The sequence below is a fragment of the Procambarus clarkii genome, chromosome 9 (genome assembly GCF_040958095.1).
Source record: "Procambarus clarkii isolate CNS0578487 chromosome 9, FALCON_Pclarkii_2.0, whole genome shotgun sequence".
Taxonomy (NCBI): domain Eukaryota; kingdom Metazoa; phylum Arthropoda; class Malacostraca; order Decapoda; family Cambaridae; genus Procambarus; species Procambarus clarkii.
In genome coordinates, this window is record NC_091158.1 from 10,991,732 (window position 1) to 11,004,189 (window position 12,458).

Sequence of the window (12,458 nt, forward strand, 5' to 3'; positions counted from 1 at the left end):
TGGGTGGCAGGTGGGTGTTAGTGGCAGGTGGGTGTGGGTGGCAGGTGGGTGTGGGTGGCAGGTGGGTGTGGTTGGCAGGTGGGTGTGGGTGGCAGGGAGGTATGGGTGGTAGATGGGTGTGGGTGGCAGGTGTGTGTGGGTGGCAGGTGGGTGTGGGTGGCAGGTGGGTGTTAGTGGCAGGTGGGTGTGGGTGGCAGGGGGGTATGGGTGGCAGGTGGGTGTGGGTGGCAGGTGGGTGTGGGTGGCAGGTGGGTGTTAGTGGCAGGTGGGTGTGGGTGGCAGGTGGGTGTGGGTGGCAGGTGGGTGTGGGTGGCAGGTGGGTGTGGGTGGCAGGTGGGTGTTAGTGGCAGGTGGGTGTGGGTGGCAGGTGGGTGTGGGTGGCAGGGGCGTATGGGTGGCAGGTGGGTGTGGGTGGCAGGTGGGTGTGGGTGGCAGGTGGGTGTGGGTGGCAGGGGGGTATGGGTGGCAGGTGGGTGTGGGTGGCAAGTGGGTGTGGGTGGCAGGTGGGTGTTAGTGGCAGGTGGGTGTGGGTGGCAGGTGGGTGTGGGTGGCAGGTGGGTGTGGGTGGCAGGTGGGTGTGGGTGGCAGGTGGATGTGGGTGGCAGAGGGGTGTGGGTGGCAGGTGGGTGTTAGTGGCAAGTGTGTGTTAGTGGCAGGTGGCTGTGGGTGGCAGGTGGGTGTGGGTGGCAGGTGGGTGTTAGTGGCAGGTGGGTGTGGGTGGCAGGTGGGTGTGGGTGGCAGGTGGGTGTGGGTGGCAGGGGATATGGGTGGCAGGTGAGTGTGGGTGGCAGGTGGGTGTGGGTGGCAGGTGGGTGTGGGTGGCAGGTGGGTGTGGGTGGCAGGGGATATGGGTGGCAGGTGGGTGTGGGTGGCAGGGGATATGGGTGGCAGGTGGGTGTGGGTGGCAGGTGGGTGTGGGTGGCAGGTGGGTGTGGGTGGCAGGTGGGTGTGGGTGGCAGGTGGGTGTGGGTGGCAGGTGGGTGTGGGTGGCAGGTGGGTGTTAGTGGCAGGTGGGTGTGGGTGGCAGGTGGGTGTGGTTGATGACTAGATTAAAAATAGCTGGAACTTTAGCCTGTACCTAATATGATTATAACTTGATTATGATTAAACAAAGTTAATACCAAATATATAATAATAATGCACTCATTATATCCGTCCCTATGGTAAGGTTCCAAAGGGGCTGATGTGGGTTACCAGCATTCACCTTGCTGAATTTATTTAGGAACATCACTGACGAAACTACTGAACCATTGTCTTGGTTTAAAAGAAAAGAAAAGAACACAAGAACACAGGAAAGAACACAAGAGTACAGGAAAGAACACAAGAGTACAGGAAAGAACACAAGGAGGTTTAAGACTAGAGACGAGGTGGCGTGCTTGTCGGGGTAGTGATGGTGGGACGTCTGAGGCTCCAGTTACAAGACCTGTCTTGTGTCTCTAAGCACTCTACACTGGCACTGTCTTGTGTCTCCAAGCACTCTACACTGGCACTGTCTTGTGTCTCCAAGCACTCTACACTGGCACTGTCTTGTGTCTCCAAGCACTCTACACTGGCACTGTCTTGTGTCTCTTAGCACTCTACACTGGCACTGTCTTGTGTCTCCAAGCACTCTACACTGGCACTGTCTTGTGTCTCCAAGCACTCTACACTGGCACTGTCTTGTGTCTCCAAGCACTCTACACTGGCACTGTCTTGTGTCTCCAAGCACTCTACACTGGCACTGTCTTGTGTCTCTAAGCACTCTACACTGGCACTGTCTTGTGTCTCCAAGCACTCTACACTGGCACTGTCTTGTGTCTCTAAGCACTCTACACTGGCACTGTCTTGTGTCTCCAAGCACTCTACACTGGCACTGTCTTGTGTCTCTAAGCACTCTACACTGGCACTGTCTTGTGTCTCCAAACACTCTACACTGGCAAAGAGTAAGAAACTACAGTTGTTTGAAGGCTGATTGCGTGTCGCCCAGATTTCAAGTCCCAGGGATAACGGAGTGCAAGAAATGGTTAGAAGCAAGATTATAGATGTTACGGTAGGAATTGAGCTTGAGCACATTAAAACCTCAAGCAGCCATAAAGGGACAATAATCATATCTTCTGTATGAGGCGCTGAAGAGGATAGACAATGGATGATTTATTTTTGGGGTGGTGTGATGTCCTGGAGGGCTCTGCGAGGCTCTGTGAGGCTCTGTGAGGCTCTGTGAGGCTCTGCGAGGCTCTGTGAGGCTCTGCGAGGCTCTGTGTGGCTCTGTGAGGCTCTGCGAGGCTCTGTGAGGCTCTGCGAGGCTCTGTGAGGCTCTGCGAAGCAGGAGCACAATGGTGTATCAGTATGTGTGTGAGGTAATAAGAGTCAGGGTGTCGTGACCTCTTGTATCTACACCTCTAAGGTCTTAGTATTGTCACAAGACAACAATACAAGAGAAACAATGTGCGCACGCAGCTTGACCGTAAGAAACAAGGTGCAACATTCCCGTAAACATATACTTGTTGCATAAATACATCGCAACATGGAAGCACTTCTCTGCAGCCTATCGATAGTCGCACTGGCAGCCGCCCTTAAATATTTTAATTATGACCATATTATTGGATTCCTTCCAGAATGTAAATAGGACCATGTTAAGAAGAAATACACCGCCTCTCGTTCTGACTTCTGGCCAGAAGTAATGAACAAAAGGGAACTGAAACACGATCACATGACAAGGCAGCAGGGATTTCAGGGTGCGGGAACTTTCTCCTGCTGCGGTCCGTCACAGTGAGCTTTACACACACAGTGAGCTCCACACCCCCCAACTACACACACAGTGAGCTCCACACACCCCACCTACACACACAGTGAGCTCCACACCCCCCACCTACACACACAGTGAGCTCCACACCCCCACCTACACACACAGTGAGCTCCACACCCCCCACCTACACTCACAGTGAGCTCCACACCCCCACCTACACTCACAGTGAGCTCCACACACTCCACCTATACACACAGTGAGCTCCACACACCCCACCTACACACACAGTGAGCTCCACACCCCCCACCTACACACACAGTGAGCTCCACACCCCCCACCTACACTCACAGTGAGCTCCACACCCCCACCTACACTCACAGTGAGCTCCACACACTCCACCTACACACACAGTGAGCTCCACACCCCCCACCTACACTCACAGTGAGCTCCACACCCCCACCTACACTCACAGTGAGCCCTACACCCCCACCTACACTCACAGTGAGCTCCACACACTCCACCAATACACACAGTGAGCTCCACACCCCCCACCTACACTCACAGTGAGCTCCACACCCCCACCTACACTCACAGTGAGCCCTACACCCCCACCTACACTCACAGTGAGCTCCACACACTCCACCAATACACACAGTGAGCTCCACACACCCCACCTACACACACAGTGAGCTCCACACCCCCCACCTACACACACAGTGAGCTCCACACCCCCCACCTACACTCACAGTGAGCTCCACACCCCCACCTACACTCACAGTGAGCTCCACACCCCCCACCTACACACACAGTGAGCTCCACACCCCCACCTACACTCACAGTGAGCCCTACACCCCCACCTACACACACAGTGAGCTCCACACACTCCACCTACACTCACAGTGAGCTCCACACCCCCCACCTACACACGCAGTGAGCCCTACACCCCCACCTACACACACAGTGAGCTCCACACACCCCACCTACACACACAGTGAGCCCTACACCCCCACCTACACACACACAGTGAGCTCCACCCCCACCTACACACACAGTGAGCTCCACACACCCCACCTACACACACAGTGAGCCCTACACCCCCACCTACACACACAGTGAGCTCCACACCCCCCCCCCCCACCTACACACACAGTGAGCTCCACACCCCCCACCTACACACACAGTGAGCTCCACACCCCCCACCTACACACACAGTGAGCTCCACACACTCCACCTACACACACAGTGAGCTCCACACCCCCACCTACACACACAGTGAGCTCCACACCCCACACCTACACACACAGTGAGCTCCACACACCCCACCTGCACACACAGTGAGCTCCACACCCCCACCTACACACACAGTGAGCTCCACACCCCCCACCTACACACACAGTGAGCTCCACACCCCCACCTACACTCACAGTGAGCTCCACACCCCCCACCTACACACACAGTGAGCTCCACACACCCCACCTGCACACACAGTGAGCTCCACACACCCCACCTACACACACAGTGAGCTCCACACACCCCACCTGCACACACAGTGAGCTCCACACACCCCACCTACACACACAGTGAGCTCCACACCCCCCACCTACACACACAGTGAGCTCCACACCCCCCACCTACACACAGTGAGCTCCACACCCCCAGCTACACACAGTGAGCTCCACACCCCCACCTACACACAGTGAGCTCCACACCCCCAGCTACACACAGTGAGCTCCACACCCCCACCTACACACAGTGAGCTCCACACACCCCACCTACACACACAGTGAGCTCCACACCCCCAGCTACACACAGTGAGCTCCACACCCCCACCTACACACAGTGAGCTCCACACCTACACACAGTGTGTGTGTTTAAGTTTCGTTCAAACCCCCCGATAAAGTACTCTCACATTTCAGGTAAAAGTATTCAAGTAAAGTCATTTCGAAATTGGCATCTGCAGTGGATTTCCTTGACTTGACGGTCGCTTTTACCGTCACACGAAGCATTCAACAATCACACTTATTCCAGTCATCTATTGAGTTAAATATGCTATATTATCAAGGAGGAAAAATACGTGACGAAGCTCTGGAGTAAAGACCTGTATGTAAATGACAAATACGGGTCAATGCTGCTTAACATTGCCACCTTTTGGCAAATGTCTTACACATCTTGCTGATTAATTGTTCAGTCCTCAGTTATGACCTGAAGGAACTTTCTCGAGTGGATTTAAGGGCACCAACTTCCTTGGCGGAAGAGTGCGGACATATGCTGAACAATGTACAGGTACTCACACTCGGAGATAAACAGAGGCCAGTACAAGGACACCCCACAGCAGCCGCCACGGAATCCGCATTCATTGAAGCACAAAAAAGAAGATTTAAAAAGTTGAGAGGTGTCCAGCGATGTTACTGCCAGAGCTAAGAGGTCTAAGACAGGAGGAAGAAACTCGAGAACTTAAGAAAATATATACAAGGGTGAACAAGGGAAGCATTTTTAAATAGAGGGAAAGTAGGTCAGAAGGATCTGGACAGGAGTTTAAAGCAAAAAAGGTGCCAGAGAGATGTACACTGGCACACAGCGAAGGTGGTCGACAAGTGAAGTGATCTGGAACAAACAGGTGGAACTTCCTTCATCCACAGATTCAAGAGCAAACATGACAAGAATTAATTTTACAGCAATATATAAGCTTGCCAAGTACTAATAGCTAGGAGGCAGGGTTCAAAGAGCTGGATCTCACTCGCCGGAAAACACACACACACACACACACACACACACACACACACACACACACACACACACACACACACACCGCCTTATCTCTAGTTCACGAGTAAAGAGACTCATTCATAACAATGTTTGTGGATGAAGCAAGACTGACGAGACGACTGAGAAGAGGAGTGCAGACTTATGCAAGTGGATCTTGACACGCTCAATAGAGTCTCACAGTAATGACTGTGGCTCTTGACCCGTGATCAGTGCAGAGCTGTGAGTCAAGAGCCAGGCGCAACAACACCACAAGAACACTACAATGAAGAAGCTCTTAGGATCACAGACGGTGAACTCAGTAACCAGTTAATAGAATGAAACCTTATACCAAGCTTTGTCCATGAGGCGTTCTTATCTTTTGTCCATGAGGCGTTCTTATCTTTTGTCCATGAAGCGTTCTTATCTTTTGTCCATGAGGCGTTCTTATCTTTTGTCCATGAAGCGTTCTTGTCTTTTGTCCATGAGGCGTTCTTATCTTTTGTCCATGAAGTGTTCTTGTCTTTTGTCCATGAAGTGTTCTTATCTTTTGTCCATGAAGCGTTCTTATCTTTTGTCCATGAGGCGTTCTTATCTTTTGTCCATGAAGTGTTCTTGTCTTTTGTCCATGAAGTGTTCTTATCTTTTGTCCATGAAGTGTTCTTATCTTTTGTCCATGAAGCGTTCTTGTCTTTTGTCCATGAGGCGTTCTTGTCTTTTGTCCATGAAGTGTTCTTATCTTTTGTCCATGAAGCGTTCTTGTCTTTTGTCCATGAGGCGTTCTTGTCTTTTGTCCATGAGGCGTTCTTGTCTTTTGTCCATGAAGTGTTCTTATCTTTTGTCCATGAGGCGTTCTTGTCTTTTGTCCATGAGGCGTTCATGTCTTTTGTCCATGAAGCGTTCTTGTCTTTTGTCCATGAAGCGTTCTTGTCTTTTGTCCATGAAGCGTTCTTGTCTTTTGTCCATGAGGCGTTCTTGTCTTTTGTCCATGAGGCGTTCATGTCTTCTGTCCATGAAGCGTTCTTGTCTTTTGTCCATGAGGCGTTCATGTCTTCTGTCCATGAAGCGTTCTTGTCTTTTGTCCATGAGGCGTTCATGTCTTCTGTCCATGAAGCGTTCTTGTCTTTTGTCCATGAAGCGTTCATGTCTTCTGTCCATGAAGCGTTCTTGTCTTTTGTCCATGAGGCGTTCATGTCTTCTGTCCATGAAGCGTTCTTGTCTTTTGTCCATGAAGCGTTCATGTCTTCTGTCCATGAAGCGTTCTTGTCTTTTGTCCATGAGGCGTTCATGTCTTCTGTCCATGAAGCGTTCTTGTCTTTTGTCCATGAGGCGTTCATGTCTTCTGTCCATGAAGCGTTCTTGTCTTTTGTCCATGAAGCGTTCATGTCTTCTGTCCATGAAGCGTTCTTGTCTTTTGTCCATGAAGCGTTCTTGTCTTTTGTCCATGAAGCGTTCTTGTCTTTTCTCCATGAGGCGTTCTTATCTTTTGTCCATGAGGCGTTCATGTCTTTTGTCCATGAGGCGTTCTTATCTTTTGTCCATGAGGTGTTCTTATCTTTTGTCCATGAGGCGTTCTTATCTTTTGTCCATGAGGCGTCCTTGTCTTTTGTCCATGAGACAACCTTCACAAAATCGACCTTTCAGTAGACAAGTTGTTGTCCGTTGTCCGCCGGATGACTTCCACGGCAAGACTCATCAATCATCAGCATAGTGTCAGTATATGATGAGATGATGAACCAGAGTAACGGTGCCAGCATACATTATGTCCTCAGACTAAATTTGTTTTGATTTGCTCTTAATATTGAACAAATCCACAAGGGCCGTGACGAGGATTCGAACCTGCGTCCGGGAACATCCCAGACACTGTCTTAATCGACTGAGCTACGACAGGGTTAAAGTAGCTCAGTCGATTAAGGCAGTGTCTGGGATGCTCCCGGACGCAGGTTCGAATCCTCGTCACGGCCCTTGTGGATTAGTTCATTTGATGCATCACGTTAGTGTGATCTCTGTGTTAGATATGTTAATATTCTTCCTCCTTCCTATTATACCTTGAACACATCTGTGTTTTATATTTAATGGTTTTGTTTTAGTGACGGAGTTAGTGGGTGAGACAGGATCTTCTTGTTCTTAAGTTGTGGAGACCTTGGTTATTGCTCGGTAGTTGCCACGATACTGGTAAGTTGACTTCTTAGCTCTCTCAGGTGGGTGAAAATGACCTGTGTCAGTGGTGTAGGTGACTCCCATATATATATATATATATATATATATATATATATATATATATATATATATATATATATATATCGTACCTAGTAGCCAGAATGCACTTCTCGGCCTACTATGCAAGGCCCGATTTCCCTAATAAGCCAAGTTTTCATGATTTAATATATTTTCTCTAATTTTTTTCTTATGAAATGATAAAGCTACTCATTTCATTATGTATGAGATCAATTTTTTTTTATTGGAGTTAAAAGTAACGTAGATATATGACCGAACCTAACCAACCCTACCTAACCTAACCTAACCTATCTTTATAGGTTAGGTTAGGTAGCCGAAAAAGTTAGGTTAGGTTAGGTAGTCGAAAAACAATTAATTCATGAAAACTTGGCTTATTAGGCAAATTGGGCCTTGCATAGTAGGCTGAGAAGTGCGTTCTGGCTACTAGGTCCGACATTATATATATATATATATATATATATATATATATATATATATATATATATATATATATATATATATATATATATATATATATATATATATATATATATATATATATATATATATATATCAGCGATGACACTGGCATTAGTTCTCATATATTGGTGGGCGCAGTTGGAACAAAGTCAGCATGAATGGTAGAACATTAATGGTCTTATTCTACTGAAATTAGTTGAGAGACAGTGGTGTAAAGCTAAATTATATACAGGTCTGGTGTTGACACGTCGCATTTTGACGTATACTCTACCTAAGGCCAAAAACTGTCGTACTAGAAAATGATAGTGGCTCGTGAAATTGACATACTATCCCGTTTTCCCTTTTGGGTCCTTTAATAGGTTAGGATAAGGCACCTTAGCAAGACAGTTTCTTGACGTTGGGAACGCTGGCGAGAACGGGCTGGCATGTCACTTAGTGTTGAGCGTGCACAGGTCTGGTGTAGTGCTGAGCGTGCACAGGTCTGGTGTAGTGCTGAGCGTGCACAGGTCTGGTGTAGTGCTGAGCGTGCACAGGTCTGGTGTAGTGCTGAGCGTGCACAGGTCTGGTGTAGTGCTGAGCGTGCACAGGTCTGGTGTAGTGCTGAGCGTGCACAGGTCTGGTGTAGTGCTGAGCGTGCACAGGTCTGGTGTTACAGTATGTGCGCGCGTCAGCCCTCGGCCAGCGGACAAGGGGCCGAATCTTAACTCAAGAGTCCATCTTGTGTTAAGATTCAGGGGTGTTAATTCAGGATGGAGTTGACTTTGTGGATGAAGGGAAAGATAAGAGGAGCGGAGGAGAGGCGGTCGGCGAGGAATGAGTGAGAAGGGAAGGAAAAAGGGGTGGGGGATATAACAGAGAGAGGAGTAGAGTTGGAAAGGACCATTTGGTCACCACTTGGTCCGGGAGACATCTCCCGTCACGCAGGGTGCACTTGCACCTCCACAGATCTCCAGTATCATCTTTTGATACTGGTAATGGCTCGAAAGGGCCACCACTTACGGGCTATTCATGCCCGTGCCACCTCTTGGGTGGCTTAATCTTCATCAATCAATCAGTTGGAAAGAAGGAAAGAGGTGACAGACATGATAAAAGGGAGTTGAGAAGGTAGTGAGGGTTCCACAGATCTCCAGTATCATCTATTGATACTGGTAATGGCACTTACGGGCTATTCATGCCCGTGCCACCTTTTGGGTGACTTAATCTTCATCAATCAATCAATCAATCGTAGTGAGGGTAATCAACGGTGTGTCAGGCTACTGATATCGACTGTTTTCCTCGTGTGCTAATTATCAATTTACTTCTGAAAATGAGTTCTCTCTTTAACTGATAACGCAGGGTTCCTAAAGCTTCTAAATCAATTACAGTTTTGTTATTTTAGTATTGAAATAGTACATACACTTCTCATGTGTTTCCCATCTAGAAAAAATAATAACTACAGCAGAAGCACCTCGATATTGAAAGGAGAATCTTGCAGGATAGCAAAGACTGCTACAATAAGCACAACAGAAGGATAGCTGACGATTGTAACAGTGTTCTACTGAAGCCCCAGTGTTACCAACAGCGGCAGAGTGTGAGGTACAGTGACGCGACACGCGGCTCAGCGCACCAACGCTGCCCCGCCAAGCTATTTATAATTTTGTTTTATTATGTAACAAAAATTCGTGCATTTAATAGCTAAATAAAGACGTTGTGCTACAGGAATTCATCTATTTCTATCTTTAGATATCATTCTGCTTGGATAAAGAGTCGAATATGATGAACAAACCCTTTACACTGTAAGTTACAATTGTTGACGCATCACTGCTGTGGAGCAGTGACCACCCCAACATGTATAGTGGTCCTCTCCTCTAGAGATCAATGTTCTCATCACATTCATACACCCGAGACATTCGCTAAGTAAAATTGGTCAATAAATCTTTGAATGGTGTAATTTTTCCTGCAGACGGGAAATGTGTACCGTACATCACCACAACTCCGGAGTGGTCAACGCACTCTCAATGACAGTCAAATATTAAAACTGAATTTTAAGACTTCGGGTGTAGATTATATTCTTTGTAAAAGCCAAAAACAACCCAGCATCAAATATGTATACATACACCGGGAAGTGTAGTCTGCTTATTGGTTTGTTTACACAGGCGAGTTCAAATTCAAATTCAAATTCAAAAGTTTATTTAGGTAAAGTACAAACATATAAGGGGGGGTAATACAGATATTGATGAATTTATAGATAGTACATACAATGCGTAATACTTTCTGGTTTCTGGCTGGTTGTTTATACTTTCTGGTTGGTCAGTTAGCTATCGCGGAGGCTACGATAATACTTCAGGGGTTGATAAGCCTTACGCCCAAATATCTAAGTAAATAGGCCGGACCTAGTGGTAGAGAGGTCGCAGATAGTAGGGAGATATTTACCTGGCAGGAGATACCTGACAGTACCAGGCTGATGACTGACGCTGTCTGCGTGTCCTGTCTGCAGGCACGTCACCCCCGGACACTGTCTCCCAGCTATCAGGGAATTATCAGTAATAGGACTGCCATACGGCGCTTGGCTGTTTATGATCACTGTGATTAGTGTCGGAGAGGTATAATTAGGAGAGTAAACAACGCACGTCGTAATCAGGGGTCATTACCATGACCCTTGAGACGCACATCAGGGGTCTCGTAAGTGGCGTGGCTCACGCTGTCGCGCTCTTTGATATATTATATAAACACAGGTTTAATTGTCATGTGTGAAAGATGACTGTAACTGCCACAGTGATCACTTGAAACTGGGTGAGGAGAACTAGTCATCTGGTAGTGAACCATCCGACTGGGTCGAGTGCTTATGTAAGGCGTCACAATACGATGCTTCAACTGAAAAATCAGTGAGCTGTAATAGCTTTATATTAGTACTATTATTCTGGTAGACGAGAAGTTTATACATCGGTAATGTGATTAGGAACTGGTTCATTATGAATACGGTTGTTGTTGTTGTTATAGATTCAGCTAATGGGAACAAACAGTTCCAAGTAGCACGGGCTATGGTGAGCCCGTAGTGGACTTACCTGGCACAGGAGCGGGGCAGTAACTAGTGATGATGAATACGGTGTTGAATTTCTAATTTATAGTCTGGCGAGATCTGGCGCTGCAGTTTGTGACGTCATATGATGGAGATGGTGGAGGTACACACAGCGTGTCTGGACGTGTTGCTAGTGAGGCCCGAGTGGCCGGCCTCCGGGTGCTGGGTTACCAGGTCGACCTCCACTACACCAGCCTCTCCGTTCTCGCCAGTCACGACCCGCTCGCGTATGACTTTTCTAAACAGTTATCTGAATGTCAGCGACATTCTGAGGTAACGAAGTTCGCAGGAAGTTCTCCATTTCTCAAGAGCAATTTAGATCGATGAGATAAATTGACAGAGGCAATGTTTAAGCTTTATATTAAAGAAGTATACTGGAAGGAAAAATAAAACGAATACAGTTGGAAAACAGAATACAATATTCAGTATATCTTGGGAAGAGAAACATGGAACTGCGCCCCTCCTATAAGAGACTCTAATTACAAAATGATAATCGCTTCATTTCCATTATTGCGATCATGTGCAGTTGTATTTCCACCACTCCTTCATGTAACTTTATTCTTCATTGGAAATTCCATCTGCATATTCCGTACATTACTTTTATGTTACTCATGACAACTGGGATGCTTTTGTTTTCCCCCGAGGAGTATTTGTTCGTGTGGCTGCATTTCTGTATCTGGTAGGGGGAGGGGGGGGGAGTGGTGAACCAGTCACTCTTGCCTATTTGTTTGGATAGATGCCTCGTTAGGCTGGGCAGCCCTGCTATCTCCCTCTGAAATACTCTGTTTCATTGTTTAGCTGGTCTTCCCCACAATGCATCTGAATTCTACACTGTTGCCTGATTTTGCATTGGTCATTGTATTGCTCTACAACAAATCCCATGAACTCCAAACCTTTCCTGATAAAAAAAACAAGAATAACACCAGTCCATAAAAGTGGTGATCTCACTGATGTCAATAATTACAGACCAATATCAATCCTGCCAACCTCGTCTAAAATATTTGAAAAGTTAATCTACAAGCAAGTTTACTCTTATCTAGCTAAACACAATATGCTTAGCTCTTTCCAACATGGCTTCTGACCCAAAAAAAGCACCAACGATGCACTTATTAGTATGATGAACTTGATACATGTAGCTCTTGATAAAAATGAGTTCCTGTCTGGTTATTTGTTGACCAACGTAAGGCTTTTGACACTGTTAACCACAATAACCGTATTCTTAAATTACGACACTAT

The 12,458-nt window shown here is 47.3% G+C and overlaps 3 protein-coding genes across 3 annotated transcripts in view; 1 reads left to right on the forward strand and 2 right to left on the reverse strand.

The window, feature by feature from the left end:
* The window catches only part of LOC123766240 (uncharacterized), a 208,907-nt gene that overhangs the window by 126,960 nt on the left and 69,489 nt on the right, over positions 1-12,458 (forward strand). The gene's annotated exons all lie outside the window — the stretch shown is intronic.
* The window catches only part of LOC123766245 (coronin-1A), a 112,364-nt gene that overhangs the window by 88,399 nt on the left and 11,507 nt on the right, over positions 1-12,458 (reverse strand). The gene's annotated exons all lie outside the window — the stretch shown is intronic.
* On the reverse strand, positions 5,749-6,972 carry LOC138362800 (micronuclear linker histone polyprotein-like). The gene has a single exon (XM_069321360.1). It carries the CDS (start codon positions 6,970-6,972, stop codon positions 5,749-5,751), a length of 1,224 nt encoding a protein of 407 aa, XP_069177461.1.

Coding starts and splice junctions, on each gene's coding strand:
- LOC138362800 (XM_069321360.1), bottom strand. CDS start 6,972: ATGAACGCCTCATGGACAAAAGATAAGAACGCCTCATGGAGAAAAGAC.